The sequence below is a fragment of the Acipenser ruthenus genome, chromosome 23 (assembly GCF_902713425.1).
Source record: "Acipenser ruthenus chromosome 23, fAciRut3.2 maternal haplotype, whole genome shotgun sequence".
NCBI classification, from domain to species: Eukaryota; Metazoa; Chordata; class Actinopteri; order Acipenseriformes; family Acipenseridae; genus Acipenser; species Acipenser ruthenus.
Genome location: NC_081211.1, coordinates 28565085 through 28588980, shown reverse-complemented (window position 1 = coordinate 28588980; position 23896 = coordinate 28565085). Strand labels below are relative to the sequence as shown.

The following is a 23896-nucleotide window of genomic DNA, read 5'->3' as shown; positions in this document are numbered from 1 at the left end:
GTTTAGATGCAGGGCATCTTTGTTGTTGTTGTTTGTGAGAAGCTGTTTATCCAACATAACACCTTCCGCACTGCACTGCAGCCCAGCACTGTCTCTAACCACTGAGCTACTTAAACCCACTGCCTTCCACACAGCAGCCCAGCGCTGTAAAAACAGAGCGACTCTAACCCACTGCCTTGCATACTGCAGCCCAGCACTGTCTCTAACCACTGAGCTACTCAAACCCACTGCCTGCCACATTCCATTTCAATATGTGTGTTTTTTATACATTTGAAACAGTGTCCTGGGTTGATTCGGTCCCCTTTTTCACATTTCTTTTTCACACAAGACCCTTGAGACCACAGGAGCAAGCCGTTCAGAAACATTCTCCCCAACCCCTCTTCTCTCTGAACGCAGTGGACTTTAAAGCACCCTATTTAATTGCAAAATAAATCAACGTGACGCTCAGGTCAGTTAGCTTTGCATTGTACTGCAATACAATCATTTCCAGCCAGCAGCTATATTTCAGCTGCTGGGCTCTGCTGCTGCTGTGGCTGCTGCTGCAGCTGCTCTGAGCTGATGTTACTGCACCTGTGAACCAGGAAAAGGCTTTCCCGGCTCCAGATCTAGGACTGCCTGCCTTCACTCTGAATCACATCAGCGGGAGTGAGGGGGAGGCACCGTGCTGCAGGGTACATTTCCCAAGTGCTGGACCTCAGCCAACAAAAGCTACTTTAGAGTCCAATCTTTCCCCCTGTCTTCATGGAAAAGGGGCTGACTGTTCAAAACCATTCCGTAACTTGATCACTCGCGTGGATACTGAATACGACTTTTAACAAGGCAAGACGAAGTTCCAGGCTGAGATCAGACGAGACCTGGTTGATGCTAACAGCAAGCTGTGTTCCCTTTGGTTATCAGGCGCTTCCCAATGGAAATAACCAAGCTTCGAGCCACGTGACCTTTTCCCTGGGCCAATAAGTGTGCACGTGCATTCAAAGAGCATGTCTAGGTATTTATATATCACAGGTGATGCAATTACATGGTAAATGGGAAGCCCCTCTGGATTCAAAAGCGCCTCTGTTCCTATAGTTTCCCGGCAGTAACATGAAAGGGGGATCCTCGGAGACTGAAGTCAGGTTTTCCACCTCCTTCCGTTTCGCATGGAGCAATGCCAGTCCGTTCCACCCATGGCTTTCTATATCAGGTCCGACAGCGCTAAACCGTAACAACGACCAAACAGAGCTTAAAAAGAGAGTGCTAGAGAACAACACACCGGGTTCATTTGGCCAGCACTTGATTGCAGAAGTGGCTTTGTAATATTGTTTGAGTATTTCACTGTAAAATGCACGGACAGGTACAGCGCAACTCTAGTCACTCTGCCAGTATTTGCATTAGTTTTGCTGCGGGTATAAAATATCAATTTTAACATCTAAAAATCTTTAATAAACAGACAGATTAAACTGACTAGCATCAAGGCAGACAAAATACATCTTACTTTTAAATAGCTGAGAACTATGACACCCACGAAGACAATTTGTAAGTGCAGGCGCAGAGGGTGAAAAACTCTTCAATCACACACAAGGGAATAGTCAGGAGACAAGAATCTGCTCATCTCTTGACACAGCCATGGAACCACCATATACAGTGTTGCGCGTAGTCTTTTTACACAATAAATCACAGACAGCTTACTTTGCTGCAAATACAGAAATGCTTTTTTATGTTTACATGTCAGAGTGTGTTAAAAATTTTTCATCGTGTTTATGTGATAAAAGTACACTTTGTGAAATATCTAAAAAAAAAATCTCTCCAGCAGTAAAGTGGTAAATGATACAAGCTTTTCCCAGGGTGTGTTGTTGACATTCCACAGAGCTGCGGCACCAGACTAATCCATGCAGCCTGTAAACATCTAACAGAATGAAATATACGTTTACAGTATAGAAGGTCGTCACTCATTCATGCTGCTGTCTAAGCTCCTTATATCACATACAGCATTGCACTGAAGATGTGGATGCAGTAAAGAGCTCTGGGTGGGTGGAGCAGTAGAACTAAACAGGCCAATTCACGAAGCATGCACAGGAACCTGATCTAATACACAGACAGATGAGCCGATGCAATGCTGTGATGAACCAATCAGCCGGCGCAGACGGCCCCTGATACAACAGCATGAGGGCCAGGCTGTAAACCCAATTAAACCCAATGGTATACAAACACCAGTCCAGGTTAACAGAAGCATGACTTTGTATTACTTCTCTGTAACAGTTGCTATAGGGTTCATATTCTTCACAAAGGACAGTGAGGATGAGGAAGTGTAAATACTAGTTTTTGTGTTTTAGCGTGAGCTGTGTGGCGTGTGCTTCTTCTGGAACACTAAGAGGAACTCTCAGCCATCTCTCCCGGATTCAGAACGCACCGGGGTCCTGACAGCACTCAAGCACAATCACAGGAGCACCCTCCTCCCCGAACCCCAATCTGAGAGCGTGCTTCAGCAGAGGCAAAAAACGGTCATGCTGCTCCGTTTCAGCCTGCGGGATCTCATGAGTACAGTCACAGCGGGATATTGCTGCTGCAGTACAGGAAGTGCCTTGACAGCAGGACAGAGTGGCTCTACAACCAGGTGCAGCACAGCAGTCCTAGAGTCTGACCGATACATGGCCTGCAGATTGAGGGCTGGATTTACTAATCATCCATCAAGTCTGGACCAAGCGAATTCCAAACTGCTAAAGTTTCAGAACTATCTAGAAACATACAGAAAGTTCCTGTGGGAACTTCCAGGGATATTTATTGGTCTTTCTTAAATGTTTTGTTTTGTTTTCAGAAGGAAATAACAGCTGTGGACTGTGCATGGTGGTAAAGGTTCTGTGAACATAACCCTGAGCGTCTGTTTCCACAGCAGCTGCGTTGAGTGGCTAAGTTACAATCACACTTTAGTATGAGGACTTTAGTATGATGAGTATTTACAAGGAGCAACAGTTTATTACATGTAACATTTGTAAAGCTTCAAGTCCTGTGAGCTTTACAGCCCAGGGACGGAAATAAGCAGTCTGATCCCTTCCTGCTTTTACTATGAGTTTAATAAGGCACACCTCAGCTTGTTACCTATACACACTGTGGCTAATCAAGCTTGTTATAAAACCTGGAATGGGTGAAACTGCTATGCAATAGGACTCTTATTTCCATCCATAGAGTTGAACATGCTTATAAAAAATATATTGCCATAACCAGTTATTATGAAAAGCTAATGTTGTTCATAACGTCCTTTATAACATGTCTACAGATTCATTATTGATTGGTTATAACTGACGCTTATCATGAAAATGGTCTAATGGTTGATAAGGCCAGTCAGGTATTATTTAGGATGTAGGTCTGGTATAAAAAGCTACTTTCCCATCAGTTCCAATACAGTCTGGCAACACAGCCCCAGCCCCAGCTAAATTCCTGTAGTAAACAACATTGTGTCATTGCAGCATGAGGGTGCGCGTCCTGGGTTCATTTAAAGCGTTGTGGAATGCTCATATTTTCACAAGGTCGTTTTAAAACTGCGCATTTCAGAATCTCAAAGATAAAACGTGTTTTGCATTCATCCATGCATCCACCCCGGTTCACTGACAGCGCCTCTGCATGCACGCCACACTGAGTGACGTACCTGCACAGTACAGTAGAGTAATTCACGTTGTGGGACACAGCGGGGCTGGGTGCAGTCGGCCAGCAGCTGAAACAGTGGCGAAGGGCTAGCATTTAGGGAAGGACAGTTGTCAAGCCGAAGGTCCAGTTCTTTGAAACAGGTCACGGCGATGAGCGAGTGTTTCAAGCTTGCAGTGCGTGATTCAGTCTAAGTTTAGCAGAGCTTTCACTAGAAACCAGAGAAACTAAAGAATAAAAAAAACACACGTGCGCTGCTGCGACTCACTGCTGTGTCAGTGGAAATTCGACTGGACTTCTTTTAGGTTCTTAACTAATCTAATCTCAGACACTAACGTTAACGTTTACGGGGGAAAACGCGCATATTTATAATGTTTAACAGAACACATCCGGTCTGTTTTTAATATCCAGCTTTTGTTTTCATAATAATAATAATAATAATAATAATAATAATAATAATAATAATAATAATAATAATAATAATCCATCCTTCCATTATCTGTAACAGCTTAATCCTATAGAGGGTCACGGTAATAATAATAATAATAATAATAATAATAATAATAATAATAAATGTGTAAGCCTATTACTTTTCTAATAGTATTACTCATGTTGTAATTGCAAGCCATGGAGTGACAATCTAGTCAAATTCTGTGTAGTTAAATGATACCTATTGTTAACCTATAAGCACACTATTTCGCATCTTTAGTGTCGATTTATTGACTGGAATGTAAAGCCGCAGAAAGATCCACGCCGCTCAAGCCCACACGCTGTCTTTCACAAGAGATCGACTACGTGCGGAGCCCCTGCTATTTCCAACAAATGTCAAAGTGACAACAGGCAGGCAGCCGGGAGTCCGAACCAGCAAAGGGGTCACACACATGATCGCACCGGCCAGCTGAGCCTAGTCCTGCTAGATACTAATCCTGTGAGGGACGGGGCCCAACTTTCCATTCTGCACGAAACTGCAGTATCTTTTGTGAAGGTGGCATAAATACTACAATAATAATAATAATAATAATAATAATAATAATAATAATAATAATAATAATATTTTGTAATTGCTTAGTTATTTGTTTGTTTGTTTGATTTTTATTTATTTTTTAACCTCAATGCTTGGACTCGAATGAGACCCTGCTGGGACTTTAGCAGTGATTTCTGACGGCTGTTCCCTCTGGTCAGTGAACCAATCGGGTTAAATCGGTGATCATGGTGGGTGTGGAATCTATCTACTCGACAGCTCTCCAAGGAGTTAAAAGCTTACCAGACTGGTCATCACTAGTACAATACCAACTGGCAACGGAGAATGGCAATGTTACCGGGGTAACCAGTCTATAGAGCCGACGTATATATTCAAAATAACACACACACACACACACACACACACACACACACTTAGAAAAATAAATAATTGTGCAAGTATTTATCTTTTTCATAAGGGTAACCCTAATGGTGTGCCACACGAGACCTGTTGCGCATAACTGATCCATTATGTCTTCCCTCGCATATTCTTCTGAAAGCACCAAAAATATGTAGATTAATAACCAGATCAAAATGAAAACAATGACCACAAATACATGGATTTCATAAAAAAAAAAAAAAAATTAAAGCAGCTATCTGGACACCTAGCCTACACATCATTATACTGGTTATCTCGGCGACGCCAGTAATAACTGCTAATCATTATTACTGCCATCATTGCCATTCTCCGTTGCCAGTTGGTAATGAGATAAAAGAAAAAGAGGCGGCATAGCCAATACAAGGATTGGGATATTACATGAACACTTATTACATAAATAAACACGTGAACTAGCGGGACCGAACGCACAATAAACCAGTTTACAGATAGATCACCTACAAGCGCAAGCCTATCCCTAGTTATTATGAAAGACTAAAGATGACTTTCTATCGCCGTTAAGAACCGTCTCCTCAGCACAGTCCCGTATTGAACCGTCATTTATACTGTGCGAATGCACTTAATCTGCTAGTTACCCCTGCCTATACCCGCTCGGTAGCCGTTATACTCCCCACACGGGACTGTGTTAGGGCTACCAGAAACACAGAGACCGTTTAGAGAAAGCATGCAAAGGTTAGGCATAGTGGCATGTGCCATTTCAACTGAACGCATGTTAATATTGCAACCCCGTCTTAAATACACACAGCAAAAATAAAAACATATATATATATATATATATATATATATATATATATATATATATATATATATATATATATATATATATATATAAAATCCGAAACGACAGCCACACAACATGAAGCATGAATAAAATGCCCATACCTGACACCGGTTTGTGTGCTGTATTCCCCATTATTTTCTTTGCTCAAATGAGAACAAGTGAATTCCAATTAGAAAGCCCTGTCTTGCTTCCATTTATTTATTCGCTCTAGTTTTCTGAGGAGGATAAAATGCTGTAGCCTATACAAAATGATTTGTATAATGGTTTCCAATGCTTCCAAGGCGACCTGGTTTAGCAGCGCGCAGGTCCGAATCTCCACACTCGCTTACTGCTCATCTCGTCTACTGTAGCGCTCGCTGTCAGTGAGCTCCCCTTATTGCCCCCCCCCCTCCCTCTCTCTCTCTCTCTCTCTCTCTCTCTCTCTCTCTCTCTCTCTCCCCCTCTCTCTCGTCTCGGTCTCGCCGCCGCCGCTGTTTAAAGCTACAGCGCCAATTGCAAACTGGGCAGCAGTGATTGCAACTGTTTGTTAACTTACAGTAGTGAGTTGAGATGGACTTCTCGAGCTCCATATACAGTATACTACCCTACCTCGAGACCACGTCTATAGTTGTTCACAGTATGGTATATTTTTTCTTTTTCTGTTTTTGTAGCTAACACAACTGGAGCGACATGCAGTAGTGAGTATTGTGCATTTATCTGTGGTCATTAATTCCTCAGCCACGTCAAACTGAAACCGGCCATTGACAGCCACTGATGACCTGACTCGCTGACAACGCAGGGTGCCAATGACCTCAACAATAATAATAGAACCCTTTTTGCACAATCACAAGCAACTTCTTCCTCATCAATGGGGATCTATTAGCCACACAGACTCTCGGTCAGTTGTACATGACAGAGCTTTCCAGTCCAGGCTAGCAGTCTGGTGTATAGCTCATACTGCATGAAAATCAAGTGATGTGAAAGTGTACTCAAGTGGCACTGTAATAATGAGACTGTTCTTCTTTCGTTTTAACCCCCGACGGATCAGTCACTAGACAGATCGATCACTTCTAAATTCTGGTTTGATTTTGTCAGCGTCCCATGTATCTGAACTTTACTAGCTTGCATGGGAATGTGTATTTACTAGACAGATGCCGTTTTCAGTGTTTTTTCCCCACGTGAAGGCGTGCAGTAAAACTGAATTTGGGGCTGTTCTGTTTCAAAGCAGTCTGAAGGTCGATTGTTTTAACGAATTGTATATTTCATACGTCGTTATCAAAAGCTGGAAGAAGAAATTCATTCCCCTGTAAAGCAAGAGAAATGAGGTCTGAGTCTGACGCCAAATGCAATTTGCACCAATTACATCGATGTTGCAAAACACTTCATACGGGTCATAGATTCAAATATATATATATATATATATATATATATATATATATATATATATATATATATATATATATATATATATATATCGACAGTTTGATTTTCACATTGCATTTTGGTGTAAAGAGCTTGGTGAATCAGGCTTAGCTTGAGACCTCTATGAGAGGTTTCCACTGTATTTTATCATGGTATGTTTTAGCATTGCTTTTCCCCATTGTTATACTTGGCATGTACCCCAGTTTAACATGGTTTGCCAAGTTTATTAATATGTTTTACCATACCTTGCTGTTATTTACCATGCTTACCTATGCTTTACCATGCTCACCTGTGCTTTCACCATGTTTTATTACACTTTGCTATGCTTTAACTATGGGACAGTTTTATAAGGGATATAACAAAAAGCCTTCATCTGAAGCAAGTAGCAGAACCTTTTGGAACACAGAGTAACCAATGGTAAGCTGGCACAAAAGACTGAACTGTTAAACTGAGTGTAATTTTAATGCATATTAGTGTTAATCTGAACACAACTGATCAGCGTTTTGGGAAGACTTGTGCTGAAAGGTGCTATTTATGTGCAATGCTGCTGCTGTTTGTAGGACCCTGCAGCTTTAAATTCAGACAGATGACTGCGGAGCAGCGTCTACAGCTTTGCAACTGTATGGCATGGTGTGGAGTGGATTACAAAACTGCGGTAATCATCTAAAGTTTGTCTTGGCCACTACGTGCGCGAGTGGCGAGGCCGCTAGTGTACAACCCAAAACCAGCAAGGGAGGGACGAATGGCAGCAATCAGCTCCCGACCGCAGCAGATGTTACTTGTTCACAATACAGTGTCTGTTCCTTGTATAGGAATCTGATTCCTAAGATGGTAGTTGTTATGAGAATGGAAAAGAGGCCAGATTGATCTTTGGGGACACATTTCAGCAGGGCACATCTCTGACATATGGTAGACAGACTTGTTTTTTTTGTCCCATAAATGCTGCACACGAGACACTTCAGGCACCCATTCTTCTCTTGCATATTGCAGACTTCAAAACGTTCTTCCCCATCAACATTTCTGCACGCTGCACTTCTGCAATCCGTGATTAACCACGTTTTTACAATGCTTTACCATCATCACTGATTTACTGTTCTTGCCTGTGCACTGCCATGCTTTCACTATGATTTTACAAATCTTTACTAGGGATAACCCCCCCCCCCCCCCCCCCCCAAGAAAACGTATCTGTATGTACATTGGAATACCCAGCACAATACAACTCAGAAAATACAGACCTCCATGTTCCTCAGCTTTAACCACTATTCCACACTGCCTCCAAGTTCCTCAGCTTTAACCACTATTCCACACTGCCTCCCAGTCTCTCAGCTCTAACCACTATTCCACACTGCCTCCCAGTCCCTCAGCTCTAACCACTATTCCACACTGCCTCCCAGTCCCTCAGCTCTAACCACTATTCCACACTGCCTCCAAGTTCCTCAGCTTTAACCACTATTCCACACTGCCTCCCAGTCCCTCAGCTCTAACCACTATTCCACACTGCCTCCCAGTCCCTCAGCTTTAACCACTATTCCACACTGCCTCCCAGTCACTCAGCTCTAACCACTATTCCACACTGCCTCCCAGTCCCTCAGCTCTAACCACTATTCCACACTGCCTCCCAGTCCCTCAGCTCTAACCACTATTCCACACTGCCTCCCAGTCCCTCAGCTCTAACCACTATTCCACACTGCCTCCCAGTAACCTCAGCTCTAACCACTATTCCACACTGCCTCCCAGTAACCTCAGCTCTAACCACTATTCCACACTGCCTCCCAGTAACCTCAGCTCTAACCACTATTCCACACTGCCTCCCAGTAACCTCAGCTCTAACCACTATTCCACACTGCCTCCCAGTAACCTCAGCTCTAACCACTATTCCACACTGCCTCCCAGTCTCTCAGCTCTTACTGCTCCTCAGTGTCTCAAGAAGCTATTTAATTGCGGTCCCTGATGGACAGGAAACCGAAGTGTCTAACTTTAAAGCATTCTCCTCCGCCACTCAGTCCCAATGGAAACAACAGCGAAATGCTCGGGTTGGTTCATCAAGCAATACGAATCCATTGGCAGGGGTAGAGGGTATTGGAAAGCGTGTGGTTTACAAGGAAGTGAGGTGCTGGGGCCGAAGCACACTGAGTGGGTGAGTGAGATCTTGGGGGCATGAGGACAACAATACCAGAACATAATCAGGCTGTATCGTGTTTCACTGTACAGATTCATTAATCAGGGAGATGTCATTTCTCTCATAGATAAATATAGTCACACAGACGTCATTTACAGTTATTGTAAAACTCCAGGAAGCAAAAAAAAAAAAAAAAAAAAAAAGTCCAGTCTGTGTAATGTAGGGTTTACAAAAAAACTCTTTTCAAGTTTGCAGTAAAATGGTACTCATGACAGCCGAGTGAAGTTAGACTGCAGATCAATGGTCATGTGACTGCAGTGCCGCTGCTCTCTAACTACAGTGCCCGAGCTACACTGGAGAGCACTGCTCACAAGCTCCAGCACAAGATGTCATTACAATGCAATTCCAGGGTCAGTCTAACTGCTTTCCTCGGGGTTTCAGCGGGTGCTGGTGTTTGTTGTGAGTCTGTTTAATACAGAGCCCACCTAACGCAATCAAGGCCTTGATGTGTGCAGAGCACCGGGCGTACTGGGACTCAGACTCGGCTCGGAAATCCTCCCCTCCCCACAGCCTTGACCACAGGGATCCTCTCAATCTGTTTCCTGCCCGTCCGACTTGGCAACGGACATCAGTCTCATCATCCGGGAGCACATTTAAACAGCTCCTTGAGACATGGAGGAGCTGTCACCTAACGGTAAGAGCTGAGGAACTGGGAGGTGGTGAGCAATAGTGGTTAGAGCTGAGGGACTGGGAGGTGGTGAGGAATAGTGGTTAGAGCTGAGGGACTGGGAGGTGGTGAGGAATAGTGGTTAGAGCTGAGGGACTGGGAGGCAGTGTGGAATAGTGGTTAGAGTTGAGGGACTGGTTTAGTGGTTAGAGCTGAGGGACTTGGAGGCAGTGTGGTTTAGTGGTTAGAGATAAGGGACTGGGAGGTGGTGAGGAATCATGGTTAGAGCTGAGGGGCTGGCAGGCAGTGTGGTTTAGTGGTTAGAGTTGAAGGGCTGGTTTAGTGGTTAGAGCTGAGGGACTGGGAGGCAGTGTGGTTTAGTGGTTAGAGCTGAGGGACTGGGAGGTGGTGAGGAATAGTGGATGGAGTTGAGGCACTGGGAGGCAGTGTGGTCTAGTGGTTAGAGCTGAGGCACATAAAGTATTATTTTTTAAATGAAATCGGCTGTAGTGTTTCAGTGCAAATCTAGTAACCACTTAGCACTAACCTAACTCTGTTTTATGCGTAGAGTCAAAATGTTTAGTAACACAGTTTTATTTTCCTTTCAGTGAACAGTGATGCAATGCCTAGTGAATCTGAACCCTATCCTCTAGAGATTTCTCATCCACCAACACCCAGAGCAGCATCCAGGAGCGGCTCCCTTCACTGAGCCACAGCTGTTTGTGAGGGGACAGCCTTGTGCACATGCCGGCCCCAAGCTCCATGTTAGAGGAGAGTGGAGTGGATTGAGCTTGCATCCCTGGCTCCCCTCGCCTGGGGGGGGAGGCTGCTTTGTGGAGAGTGACATGCTCACTCGGAGGGGCTACCCTGTGTCAATATCTTCAAAAAAATCATTTTTAAAAAGCCCTGAAGACCTCAGGGAGAAGGAATGCGGGGAGGGAGCGAGGGTGTCTGTGATAGCCTGCCCTGCGCGGCTCCCCTTCTTGTGATAATGGAATCTCTGTTCGGTGTGTCAGTGGCTGAGAAACAGGAAGAGAGCAGGCATCATTCCAGGAACTTGAGCTAAGTGGCACACTGCAGAGTCGCTGTCACCTTCCGGCTGCTGATACGGGCCGCTCTTCAGGAACATGCTGCCCTCACGATGGGGCACCTCCAGCTTCTTAACGGGACGCACAGCTGGGCACTGCACATCGTTCAGCTCTACCGCCTCCCTGCTGGTGCTACTGAGGAGTTTTTTATTTTTATTTTATTTAACACCTTCAGATTTGGCACCCAACTCAGATCATCCCAAAAATGTGATTTTTGCATGGGTTTATCCTAAAACCAGCGTGTGGAAAATGGACTAATGCAGTTAGTGCTATATAATCCCATTACAGGGTTAAAGACACTGAGGTCGTTCACATGACATCTAATGCCGGCTCTCTGAGAGTATCTAAATACTCTATTATATAAAGTTGGCTCCCTGAGACATCTACGGCCAGCAGGGAAAAAAAACAAAACAACTTTGAAATGAAAACAGTGATTATTAGTCAGCTACGAATCTCTGAAGAACTTCATTCAGTAAGCGAGTAGCCTGCGGCCTTGCCTCTGAGTAAGCCCTTCTATACAGAAGTAGAAGTAACTTGTTTGTGATAGTGTGTTTGAAAACGATCTCGAAATGCTCTGATAATGAAATGCATGTTAAATGTGACCCCCGACCCCCTTGATAAACACCGTTCTCAACAGCATAAAGAATAGACCTATTATTTACTGTTTCAGGCTGCCTCATTGTTATCATATTAGCACACTGGCTGGGAAATCTAGGAGGCCTGAGATAAACAACTGCATACTAATTCATAATACTTTTTTTTTTATTTTTTACTTGAAATACTTTGTTGTTTGGGATCTGCATTGGGTTATGTGGTGCAATCAGTGCAGTTCTTAATACCACAGCTTCTCTTTATCTGCAAAAGCACAGAACAGAATAATATGATCCTCTGTTTAAACCAAATGTGGAGAGAATGAGAGAACTGTGGATTGCAATATGTACGATTGGTCCTCTGCAGGTGCCTTTGTGGCAAGATGGAAATATAAAAAAAGAAAGAGAAAGAAAGAAAGAAAGAAAGAAAGAAAGAACCAACATGCACACAGCACACAGATGCATTACAATCCCCACATCAAAGACATCAACATGGACAAAACAATGCTCTGTGATGCAATTCTTGGTTGCTGACGCAATGAAGCTCATTTGTAATTGTAAGAGAAGCGCTCTGTGGAAGTGTTAGCAGTGGATATAAAGCAGCAGTCTGTATGCTGATGAACATGCGGAAAGCCTTGTGATTCGTTGCGTTTGTCTGGCCTCTGATCCAGACAGGGAACGTTTGAACTCTGGGCTGCGGTTTGAGATTAGGCCTTACACTGCACTATGCCAACAATTCAGTGATCACTCAGGGTACAGATATTTCTTTCTGAAGCTGACAGAACGTCCTGGAGGACACAGCACCTCTTTAACATGCAATCCACAAACCTTCTTCAAGCTAGGCAGACTTCAACACCCCCAATCAGAATTGTAAGGGAAAACTGTAAGAAGCTATGTCAAGCACACAAACGTTTTGGCTAGAAGGCATTGGTTGAAACTTTCGTCTTCCTGACTTCATTTCGTACAGTCTTACCTCTGAATCTTTTTTCAACTTTTGCCGCAGTATTTATAGAAGAGCTGAAGGCTTACGGTCCTCTGAAGACACCAAGAGGTCTATGATATGTGTTTGATCGTGGTCCCTCAATTGAAGGGGTTAACACGCTTGGATAGGGTATGATCATGTTCAAGGCTGACAGAACACAAACAGGGCATCCCCTAGGCCAGAAGATAAAAACAGCCCATGCTGTTAGACTCAGAATTCTCTCTTTGTTTGCAGATTTCGAGAAGTCCAGACAGACGCAACAACAAGAACACAAGGAATCACATGATTCTTGTTTCTTTTTTTTCTTTTGCAAGAAGGTACTGTACTGTGTTCTGTGGTTCTGTGTTCTGTGTTCTGTGTTCTATGTTCTTTGTACTGTGTTCTATGTACTGTGTTCTTGTTCTGGACTCGCTTTATGTTTAGTGCCACCTAGTGGTAATTCTCATTATTCTCCAGTAAAGCAACTACTTCCTGTGTTATGTTAGGTTATAGGAAGTGAGAACCTAGAGGTTTGGACACTTACAGTTTATACATGAGGCTAGTGTTGTGCAATGCTTGGCAACAATCCTGCGTCATCCTCACTGCGTAGTTCTTAAGAGAGCAATATCTGTAAGTACGTTTATTATTTACACAGATATCATTGATATTAACATATTATTACTGAATTAAGTCATTATTTTTGACATGTTTTTAAGATGTTTTTCATTGATGTTATTTAGCATGTAAGCTGCATTGGATAAGCAGCTAGTTAGCTAGCTAGCTATTTAGTACTAGTTATTCGTAGCTACTGCAATACTTACCTTATACTCATCTGTTTTATGTGTAGTTCATGCTGTTAATTTACTGCACTTAGGCAGCGTCATGTGAATATTACTTACATTGTTGTGAGAATGAATACTTACATGAGTACGCATTTGTGATTTGTATTTGCAGTTTCACACTTTTATTCAAGTAAAGCCTCTAAAGATACACCCTGTCTCTTGGAGAATCATTTGAATGAGTGTTTAGGTGACTGGATAGTTGGATACGAGTTACATTCAACGAGGCCAGTACAGTGAAAAGATAGCTTCTGAGCAAGAGCTATCAAAAGAGACGCTGGATTCTGACTGCAACGTCATTTATGACACCAAGGCCAATAATGTCATCCTCAGACAAGCACGCCAGACAGACAATACTACGCTCTCCTCCGGTCAAGTTTAGCCATTAAGATGGAAGGCGTTAGCTGCTGTGTCAAGGACCAGCGCAGAAGTAATTAAGACGAGCGCTAGGGCTGCAGCAGCTCGAGCAAGAGCCGCTTATTCTAGAAGAGAGATTGAAATGAAAGTAGAGAAGGCTAGTCTCGAAGCAACTCTGGAAGCATTGCAGCAAGAGAAAGAAGCTGAAGCCGCACAAGTCGAAGCAACGGTGATGGAGGCAGCAGCTGCAGAATTTGAAATGGCAGAAGAGGAAAATAAAGTCGTCCTCAAGCCTCCATCACAGAGCCCACAACAGCGCACCCGTGAGTACGTGAGGCGTCACCCTGACGTCAGTGCCAGCAATCAGGCACCTCAGGAGAGAGACGGGGATCCAAGCAACATCTCACAGGTAGACACATTCCCCCATGTACCAGTCTAGAAAAGGCCACGTCATCACCACCGCATCCAGCAAACGATGCCACGCGGCACAGTTGGAGAGTGAAGCCAGAATTGCAGCGTAGCTCTCCCTACCCTAACGACCAATCGCCATACAGAGCCACCGATCGGGCTCATTTAAGGGACAATTCAGCCACATCTGAGCTCGCCAAATATCTAGCTCGGAGCCAGCTCGTGTCTTCAGGGCTTACCAAATCTGACGATCAGCCAGAGAACTACCAAGCTTGGAAGTCATCCTTTCTCAATGCCATTGAAGATTTGAAGCTGACCGCGGGAGAAGAGCTCGACTTGCTCATCAAGTGGCTTGGAAAGGAGTCGGCAGAACATGCACGAAGGATTAAGTCAGTCAACGTTAGATATCCACCTACTGGACTGAAGATGATTTGGGAGAGGTTAGAGGAGTCTTATGGTTCACCAGAAGCTATCGAGAAAGCCCTGTTCACAAAGATAGGAAACTTCCCTAAGATATCCAATAAAAACCACCAGAGGCTTCGCGAGCTCGGAGACATGTTGCTGGAGCTAGAGGCGGCGAAGCAGGATGGGTACCTACCCGGCCTAACGTATCTGGACACAGCCAGAGGAGTGAATCCCATTGTGGAGAAGTTGCCTTATAGCCTACAGGAAAAGTGGAGGACACAAGGGTCAAGGTATAAGCAGGAACACCTCGTCGCCTTTCCACCCTTCTCCTTCTTCTCAAGTTTTGTGCACAGCGAGGCTAAAGCATGAAATGACCCCAGCTTCGACTTCTCCTCACCCCCTACTCCCCCTGGTAAGAGAGAGCAGTTACCCAGAAGTCACAGCAATGCGCACGCGCCTGTGTCCTTCCACAAAACCGATGTGTCTTCTCCACGTACACCTCCGAACACAGACAATGGAGAAAAAACAAAAGGAGATCCTGATAGACAGTGTCCAATCCACAGAAAACCTCACCCGTTGAAGAAATGCAGGGGCTTCAGAAGTATGTCGTTAGAAGATCGCAAGCAATTCCTGAAAGAGAGATCTCTCTGCTACCGCTGCTGTGGTTCAACTGAACACCAAGCAAGAAACTGCAAAGTAACTGTCACGTGCTCTGAGTGCAATAGTGACCGGCACCTTGCAGCTCTACATCCTGGACCAGCTCCATGGGTTTCAAAACCTCCTCTTCCTCCCTCAGAGCATGGCAGGGAGGAAGAAGATCCGTTCCCTCCAGCTGTTACATCCAAATGCACAGAGGTATGTGGAGAAGGCTTTAGTGCAAGGTCATGCGCCAAGATATGTCTGGTCAATGTCTATCCTAAATGCATTACAAAGATTCTTCTCCATCAGAGGTCCCGCCAAACAGCTACGATCAGACTACGGTAACAATTTCGTCGGTGCTTGTAAGGAAATGAAGCTGGATTCTCCAAGCCCGGACCAGACAAGAGTGGAGAAGTTTCTCCGCGATCGGAGATGTACCTGGGTGTTCAATCCCCCACACTCATCGCATATGGGTGGCACATGGGAGCGGATGATTGGGATTGCACGGCGTATCCTGGATTCCATGCTCCTTCAGGTCGGACGTCCTCAGCTAACGCACAAGGTACTAATCACGCTTATGGCAGAGGTCACTGCCATAGTAAACGCAAGACCTTTAGTTCCCGTGTCGTCGGACCCTGAATCGCCTCTCATCTTGACCCCATCTATGCTTCTGACACAGAAGATTGGTGCACCACCTTCCCCACAGGTTGACTTTGTCAAAGGAGTGTTTAGCTGACTGGATAGTTGGATACGAGTTACATTCAGCGAGGCCAGTACAGTTCTGTAGTTCTGTGTACTGTGGTTCTGTGTACTGTGTACTGTGGTTCTGTGTTCTGTGGTTCTGTGTTCTATGTTCTTTGTACTGTGTTCTTTGTACTGTGTTCTGAGTACTGTGTTCTGTAGTTCTGTGTACTGTGGTTCTGTGTTCTGTGGTTCTGTGGTTCTATGTTCTGTGTATTGTGGTTCTGTGTTCTGTGGTTCTGTGTGCTGTGGTCTGTGCACTGATTGGTACCACTGATTCTACATTAAAAGATCCACAGAACTGAATCACGTTGGGGATATTCGGGCCCTTGTATTGTACAGCAACTATGCTTCATCTGTCACACCCTCAGCTGTAAGTGTGAAGGGCTGCGCTGTTTTCTGTTTTTAACAAACACTTTAATATATAGTTAGATCTTTCGACAAAGATTTGATTCCAGAAAGTTCCAGTGCTCAGCTTCGAAGCAGGTGCTGTGACGTAGCCGTTTCACCCTGCTGTGTTCATGTGTTTTACAGCATTCACTGTACACAATGTGTTTTTAACAGCCCCAGACAGATGGTGACTCAGTGTGCTGGTGAGGTATGTATCCATGTAGTATGAGCTCTCAAAATCATGACAGACTCTTATAAACAACCGTGCTATCTCACAATTTGTATAGAGATCCAAACCTTCCATTTTTTTGGCTGTGGAAACATTATTCCTTAGCAACGCTGCCAAAAAGAGCTGACATTAGACTGGCTGTTTTGTGTTTAACCAAGCCATCTCCCCCTGTGACAGCCCCAAAACGAATGAGTCTTAAAAAGGGAATGTTCACAGCGAAGACCGTCACATTCTCATCAGTCACACAGGAATACTTTTCACTTCCCCGACCCGTGGAAGAATGACGGATCTTTACGTTCTCTCGGTGGAGATCGATATCGTTTCACCTGAGGCTCCACCACCTGGACCCCTCCCCTCTTCGATTTGAAAAGAAGAGAGTTACTTCACAACTGACCATGCTTTCAGTGTGAGCTCATCTAACCATAACATTCACAATTCATTCAGATGAAGATTGGCTGGGATTTAAAATGAATGGCCTTTTGGTGATTTGAAGCCCTTTTTTGTTTTAAATACAGAGAAACATGATTTCCTTTAAGAGGTCAATATTTAGTTTTTGCTGGAGTTTTATTTTCCAGGTTGTTTTCAATGTTAAAGCCCACTGATATTTTTAAATTGAAGTTTGTCTTTAGCCGTGAATTTGTTTTCTGCCTGGCTTCCTAATTTTATTTTGTACAAACTGATATGAGAATCAGCACACCTCTAGCATCCGGCATTAACAGAATTCAACACTGGAATTCAAACCATTGCTATAGTCAGCTCCTTGAAATGGTTGACTTCATCTAGTTTGGTATAGGAGCATTTATATTTAATGAATTCAAAAAATCATAAATTCGGAGTTAAAGCCAGAAATAAACCTGCTGGTGACGGCACTTTCCAAAACGTTTGTCTACTTTACAGTGTTCCCCCTTATTTGAGCTATTTTTTTTATTATTATTATTCACGTAATTAGCTATTTACTCTCGGCTCTCTTTCTACAATAAATATGCCTGAGCTTGGTTTAGTAGCTGGACTCTTGCTGTACATGTGAAATGGCTTTGCTCTGATATTAAACAGGACTGTCTGGTTTGGACAGATCCCTTGAATGATTTTGGCATGACTCGTCTGATCCCTTTTGTGCACTGAAGCTGCACCAGGCCCCCCTGAGAGCCCACACCACAACTTATTATTATTATTATTATTATTATTATTATTATTATTATTATTGTTATTATTATTTGTTTATTTAGCAGACGCCTTTATCCAAGGCAACTTACAGAGACTAGGGTGTGTGAACTATGCATCAGCTGCAGAGTGATTACGTCTCACCCGAAAGACGGAGCACAAGGAGGTTAAGTGACTTGCTCAGGGTCACACAATGAGTCAGTGGCCGAGGTGGGATTTGAACAAAGGAAGTCCTGGTTAGAAGCCCTTTTCTTTAACCACTGGACCACACAGCCTCCTCTACCACACAGCCTCCTCTTGATGTCTGATTTTCTTTATGTCTAAACTCAGGAAACAAGCCTGGACGTGTCAGGTGTATGACGTGGGCGAATTCAATTTATTGTTCCATAGAGTTGCAAACAATCCACGTGCATCCTGTGAGGCTGCAACAGAGCTGGGACGTCCCAGCAGAGGCATTTCAATACCACAGTGTGGTCAAAAAAAAGTCCCTCTTTTTACACCAGCATTACTATGCATGAAAACAAATTCCAATCACTTAACGTAACGACCTGCCAATGTCATTGCAGAACACAAGACAATATGGGTCCTTTTCACAATTATTCTCAGAATTGATATAGTATCACAAGATTAGCTCACTGACCTCAATGAACAGCTTGACTAACCCAGTCAATGTGAACATAAGGTTTAGCTTCGCTTTTGAACAACTGTTAAAATAAAAACGCAACAGTCTTGTAATTGCCAGTCTTATAAAACCCAGCTGGTGCAATGTGGAAGCTGGTGCTAGCGACCCTGAAATGCACAGAAGTGTATTCACTGGGCATATGCACAGAGACGAATCCTGGGAGTACGGTTTAAGTACCAGACAGCGAGAGGAGGCCTGTTAGCATCACAGAAGAGGACGAGGGTCACCTACTTCAGGGATTCAATTGAGTTGTGAAGCTTATGGCTGCTGTGCACCAAACATAGGCAAGAGATTGATCCAGAAGAAACCGTAAATTAAGCTGAAGCACAAACTGAAATGGGGAGTAAAACTGTGTTTGCAGCACCGTAATCTGCAGAACAGTCTGCCTTGTATGGCCTGGATGTTAGCTTCAAGTGCCATGATAAATCAGGATGTGAGAAGGACCGGAATGAAGCCGGGAGATGGGATTGGAGCCCATCAGGGTCATGGGGGGGTCTAAGAATGAAATGTAAAGGGGATTAAAAAAAAAATAAGTTACTGCGCTTGTTAATAATTGGTTGTTTACTGAAACTATGTCCTTATGTGGATCAGGGTTGGCCACTGATTCCCACTTGAGGTAGAAATGCGTGTTCATGTTAAATCAGCTGCAAATTTAACACTTAGAAATGTTCACCAAGCTGCTAGCAGAAACAATGTCGATGTTATACAGCACATATTTTTTTAACATGTATTTTAACTTAAGATGCATTCTGGGCTATAATTATGCATCCATTTTTGTTACAGACGGCCCAGAAAGTTAATGGCGAAATCACGGGCTAACCTGTATTTAGGAAACCTCTGTGATGTCATCATTTCCAGGCCTGCTGATTGGAAGGTCAGTCTGAGCATGTGCGGCCTCTCTGATGGTCTAGTTTGTAAACATGAAGTACATGGATATATTAAAAAGATATTGCCATTGTTTAGACAATAAGGCAGTGAAACAGTTATTTTTTTTCCTAGACAACAACTTGGAATAAGAAAGAATCATAGAAAACAGCTGTGTACCAACTGTAAAGCCAGTATTGGTGTCAAGTACAGAGGTCCTGGCCCTGAGAGTTTTATCCATGTTTACAGAAGCTCACAAGCACAAAGGCAAACAGAAAGAAAGGGATCAATTCAAGAACACCCGTCTATCTGAGGGTGTGTCCGTCATGCTGGAAATAACGCTGTCCCAAGAGTACCGTACCCCTGCCCTGTCTCGTAAGGGGGTGAAGTGGGCTTGGGGAGGCACGGGGTTGCTAATTTAAGCACAAAACAAAACAGTTTTGTTTCAGTGGTTTCAATGCTGTTTGTGTTGACAGGATGCAAGGGCAGTAAAGACCTTGGCTGAGAACTATAGTCATACCGGCAGCATTGCCATGGCTGTCTCATGCCTCAGGAAACATGTATGAGGTATTGACTGATAATTCAATTGAGTTTAGTGTGTCTCAGAAAAACATTGGGTCAGGCAATGAATATGGGTCATTAAATCCACATAAATGAACAGGGCTAAATTCAGAATGAATTGCTTCAGAACTATTTGGGGGTTATTCCTGTGGTATTCAGACGGGATTCATGATGAATTTGCAGGCACTGTTTTAAAGTGTTACTCGATTTCTGCTAGTTTCTTTCAGTATTTCTACATACCTGTTTTAATGTACCTGTTAACCCTAGAGTGGAACTGACATTCCTTTTAATTTAACCTGCAGTACTATTTGTACCTCTGTCTGAACAGCCTATCTGTTGTACTGTTCACAGGTGATAATGCAATCTCTAGTTGTTCACAGACAGGTTCAAGCTTGTCAACGAGAATGGCAGCTAAGCTAGTTATGGTGAAATCCAGCCTGCAAGGGAGTGAAAAAACAGTTTGTTAGCACTGCGCAAGAAGCTGGGTTAAAAACAAAAGCAGCGACTTGGTCTAGTGTAACAGGACGGAGGCTGGGCGGTGCAAGCGAGCATCTTAACCGCAATGCAAGAGAGTCGGGCTCATCTGCACTTCGTGGTTTTAGAGCTTTTAACCTGCTCTCATCTCAGCGACAGGACCCGAAACGGCAGGGCACCACACAACACTGGCTGCTGCTCTTGCAGTAGACTGAAATGCTGACATATAAAGTGTCTTGTTCAATAAACTCCGAAGGGTCCTGATAGCGCTGTAGAGGAAGCGTTTCTACACTGGGAAGCTCAGGATTACACACTGTAAGATGAACAGCCCACCCGAGCCCCATAGGGAACATCAAGACTCGGATATGATTGCAACCAGATTTCATTAAAGAATGTTTCTTGCGGTTTTGTGCTATAGAAATATGACTCGGTTTATTTTTCTTTCTTTGGGATCCCTATTTTTGTATTTGATCTGGCTTCCTGTGTTTCTGTAAGCAGTCTGTACGCGGGGCGTGGGATAGGAGTGACTCCGAGAAACTTATTACAGGAATCCCAGCGTCCATCCACCAACACTGTATTTACACAGCTCCTATCGAGGGATTACCTCAACACCCCTTCATACTGGACAGTGTAACAAGCCCCTATTCACAGAAGAGATGACAAGCCCTCTGGGACTCTTTTAATCATCACATTTTATTTGAGCTCTAGTTTTTATTCATTGAAAAAGGTCTTGTATTCATTCGTTTTTTTTCGTTTAAATATGTTTAAAGAGAGATTGGGTTGTTTAAAGACAGAGCTAGGCTGCAGTGTGGATGGTTGTGGGTTTGAGTAGCTCAGTGGTTAGAGTGCTGGGCTGCAGTGTGGAAGGCAGTGGGTTTGAGTAGCTCAGTGGTTAAGAGTGTTGGACTGCAGTGTGGAAGGCAGTGGGTTTGAGTGACTCAGTGGTTAGAGTGCTGGGCTGCAGTGTGGATAGTAGTGGTTTTGAGTAGCTCACTGCCACAGTCCACGGAAGCCTCTGACGACAGAAGGTCACAGAAACAGGCAACTGGAACAGGGCAGACTTGGGAAAGCATTTCAGATTCAGACCAGTTAGCCAAGAGATTCAGAGATAAGCTGCAAGAACTAAGAATAATATAAAACTAATCCTGGCAAATTGTCTAACTCAGTGACCACCGGGGAAGATGTTGAACACAGAGAACTGTAAGAAAACAGTTTGGCTAATTTGTAAACACTGCAGACTGCAGAGAAGCAAAGGGTGCAAGCAGGAATGTGAACCTTTAGATTGTTCACGTTTTACTCCCTTCTTTCAGCATTAAGAAAAGCAGTGGGGTGCAGAAGCTCCAGTACATGGTTTTTTATTATTTATTTCTTAGTAGACGCCCTTATCCAGGGCGACTTACAAGATATCACATTATTTTTACATACAATTACCCATTTATACAGTTGGGTTTACTGGAGCAATCTAGGTAAAGTACCTTGCTCAAGGGTACAGCAGCAGTGTCCCCCGGATTGAACCCACGATCCTCCGGTCAAGAGTCTAGAGCCCTAACCACTACTCCACACTGCTGAAGGTTTTGCTGATTACCTTCCATTACCATTAGCATTGGAAGCACCGCAAGCTAAAACAACAGCGGCAACAATTCATTCTCCCACATTAGCACCCCCAGAATCTCACTTCACGTCACAATTCAGCGCAGAGCACTGGAATAACTTCACAGTCAGCCAGCAGGCTTCATTTCTTTGTTGCCAGAAAGCAGAATAAGGGCAAGAATTTTAAAGCAAACACCCAGAACGGAATAACTCCGTACAGCACGGCTTCATTAACACAGTTTATGTTTTGCTGTGGAGAAGTGTCCCGAGATTAGAAGTCACACATAAATACTGTCCACTTGAATAATGGTTTAAATTAGGATAGTGGATCTGTTTGAATAAGTTGGCCAGTATATGCACTATTAAGAAAATAAAAACTATAAATTACTTTTTTTCTCTTTCCTGTATTTTACTGTTGATCTATAAGACCCGATAGAAATGTTAAGAGATCCATGACAGTTTTAGGGCAGCGGTGGTCAGATTAATTGCAGTAAATTGAACACTGATACCAGTATGAACAGTACATCACAGCCCATACATATGGAGACTGAGACGATTGGCTCTCTGAATACACTGGTCGAATTAACCTGATGGATGTTGCATCTGGAATCTGCTAAGCGTGCAAATCGACTGCACTGATGAATGGAGGCATGGTTGGAGAGCCATCTTCCGCCATCTTCATTGATGGAGGCATGCTTGGAGAGCATGGGCGCTTCCCATCTTCCGCCATCTTCATTGATGGAGGCATGCTTGGAGAGCATGGGCGCTTCCCATCTTCCGCCATCTTCATTGATGGAGGCATGCTTGGAGAGCATGGGCTCTTCCCATCTCCCGCCATCTTCGTTGATGGAGGCATGCTTGGAGAGCATGGGCTTTTCCCATCTCCCGCCATCTTCATTGATGAAGGCATGCTTGGACAGCATGGGCTCTTCCCATCTCCCGCCATCTTCATTGATGGAGGCATGCTTGGACAGCATGGGCTCTTCCCATCTCCCGCTATCTTCATTGATGGAAGCATGCTTGGAGAGCATGGGCGCTTCCCATCTCCCGCCATCTTCATTGATGGAGGAATGCTTGGCAGCATGGGCTCTTCCCATCTCCCGCCATCTTCATTGATGGAAGCATGCTTGGAGAAAAAATAGCAACTGATTGACTGTCAGTGTCATATGTAGGATAAAACCAAACTGATTTCACGTCTGCCCCCCCGGCATGCTCTTAAAGATACCATCAGACAGCTCCTACAGCACATCTCTTATTGAAGTTTACCATAGTGAAAGCATCGGAAAGTGTAATAAAGCCTAGTGAAAGAATCGTTAAGCATTGTAAAGAATAATAAACCAGGGTAAACTTTTATAAGGGATAACCTGCAACACAATAAAATATCGCTTGCCTTGTGAACACTGGAGTGATTGAAAGGTTTTCAGCAGATGGCATTTTTTGGATAACTCCACGTGACCTTCCCTGCAGTGGAGTCATATGTGCCATCCAACCCCTTTGAAGCAGTCAGGCTTGGCAGTCATGCTGCTGCCTCAGTGCACCGGCACATGATATATCTTACATATAAGAACTCTGGGAAACATCTGTCACATGCATGAACCCTGCCTCCTCTTTATGAGTCACTGCAAACCCTTTCAAAAGAACCCCCTTCGTCCGCAGTTTACAAACTCCATAATCTGGTACTTCCCGAAAGGGCATCGCTGCCTTTACAAAGAAACGCAGGTACGCAGATGTTTCAGCATGTGTGTCACTCCATCGCACCGTGGTCATGGTAACAGCACCAGCCAAATCTTTGAAGTTTTACATTTAAAATGTATGATTGAAGTTAAGATTTGTCGTGCACATGCTTTGTACCGAATGGATTTTACGGGAAATAAACTTGATATTTCAACACGTTTAAAAAGGCAACAGCTATTT

The 23896-nt window shown here is 43.9% G+C and overlaps 1 protein-coding gene across 4 annotated transcripts in view; it reads right to left on the bottom strand.

The window, feature by feature from the left end:
- Positions 1–23896, bottom strand: part of LOC117973663 (E3 ubiquitin-protein ligase NEURL1B-like) — a 52449-nt gene that overhangs the window by 9683 nt on the left and 18870 nt on the right. For 2 of the 4 annotated variants that reach the window (XM_058997135.1, XM_058997137.1), the window contains exon 1: positions 5918–6177. The exons of the other annotated variants lie outside the window; for them this stretch is intronic. In XM_058997135.1, coding sequence (XP_058853118.1) covers positions 5918–5948 — 31 coding nt within the window. In that variant the 5' untranslated portion in view covers positions 5949–6177. Of the gene's footprint in view, positions 1–5917; positions 6178–23896 lie in introns of those variants that run through there. 4 annotated transcript variants of the gene reach the window in all.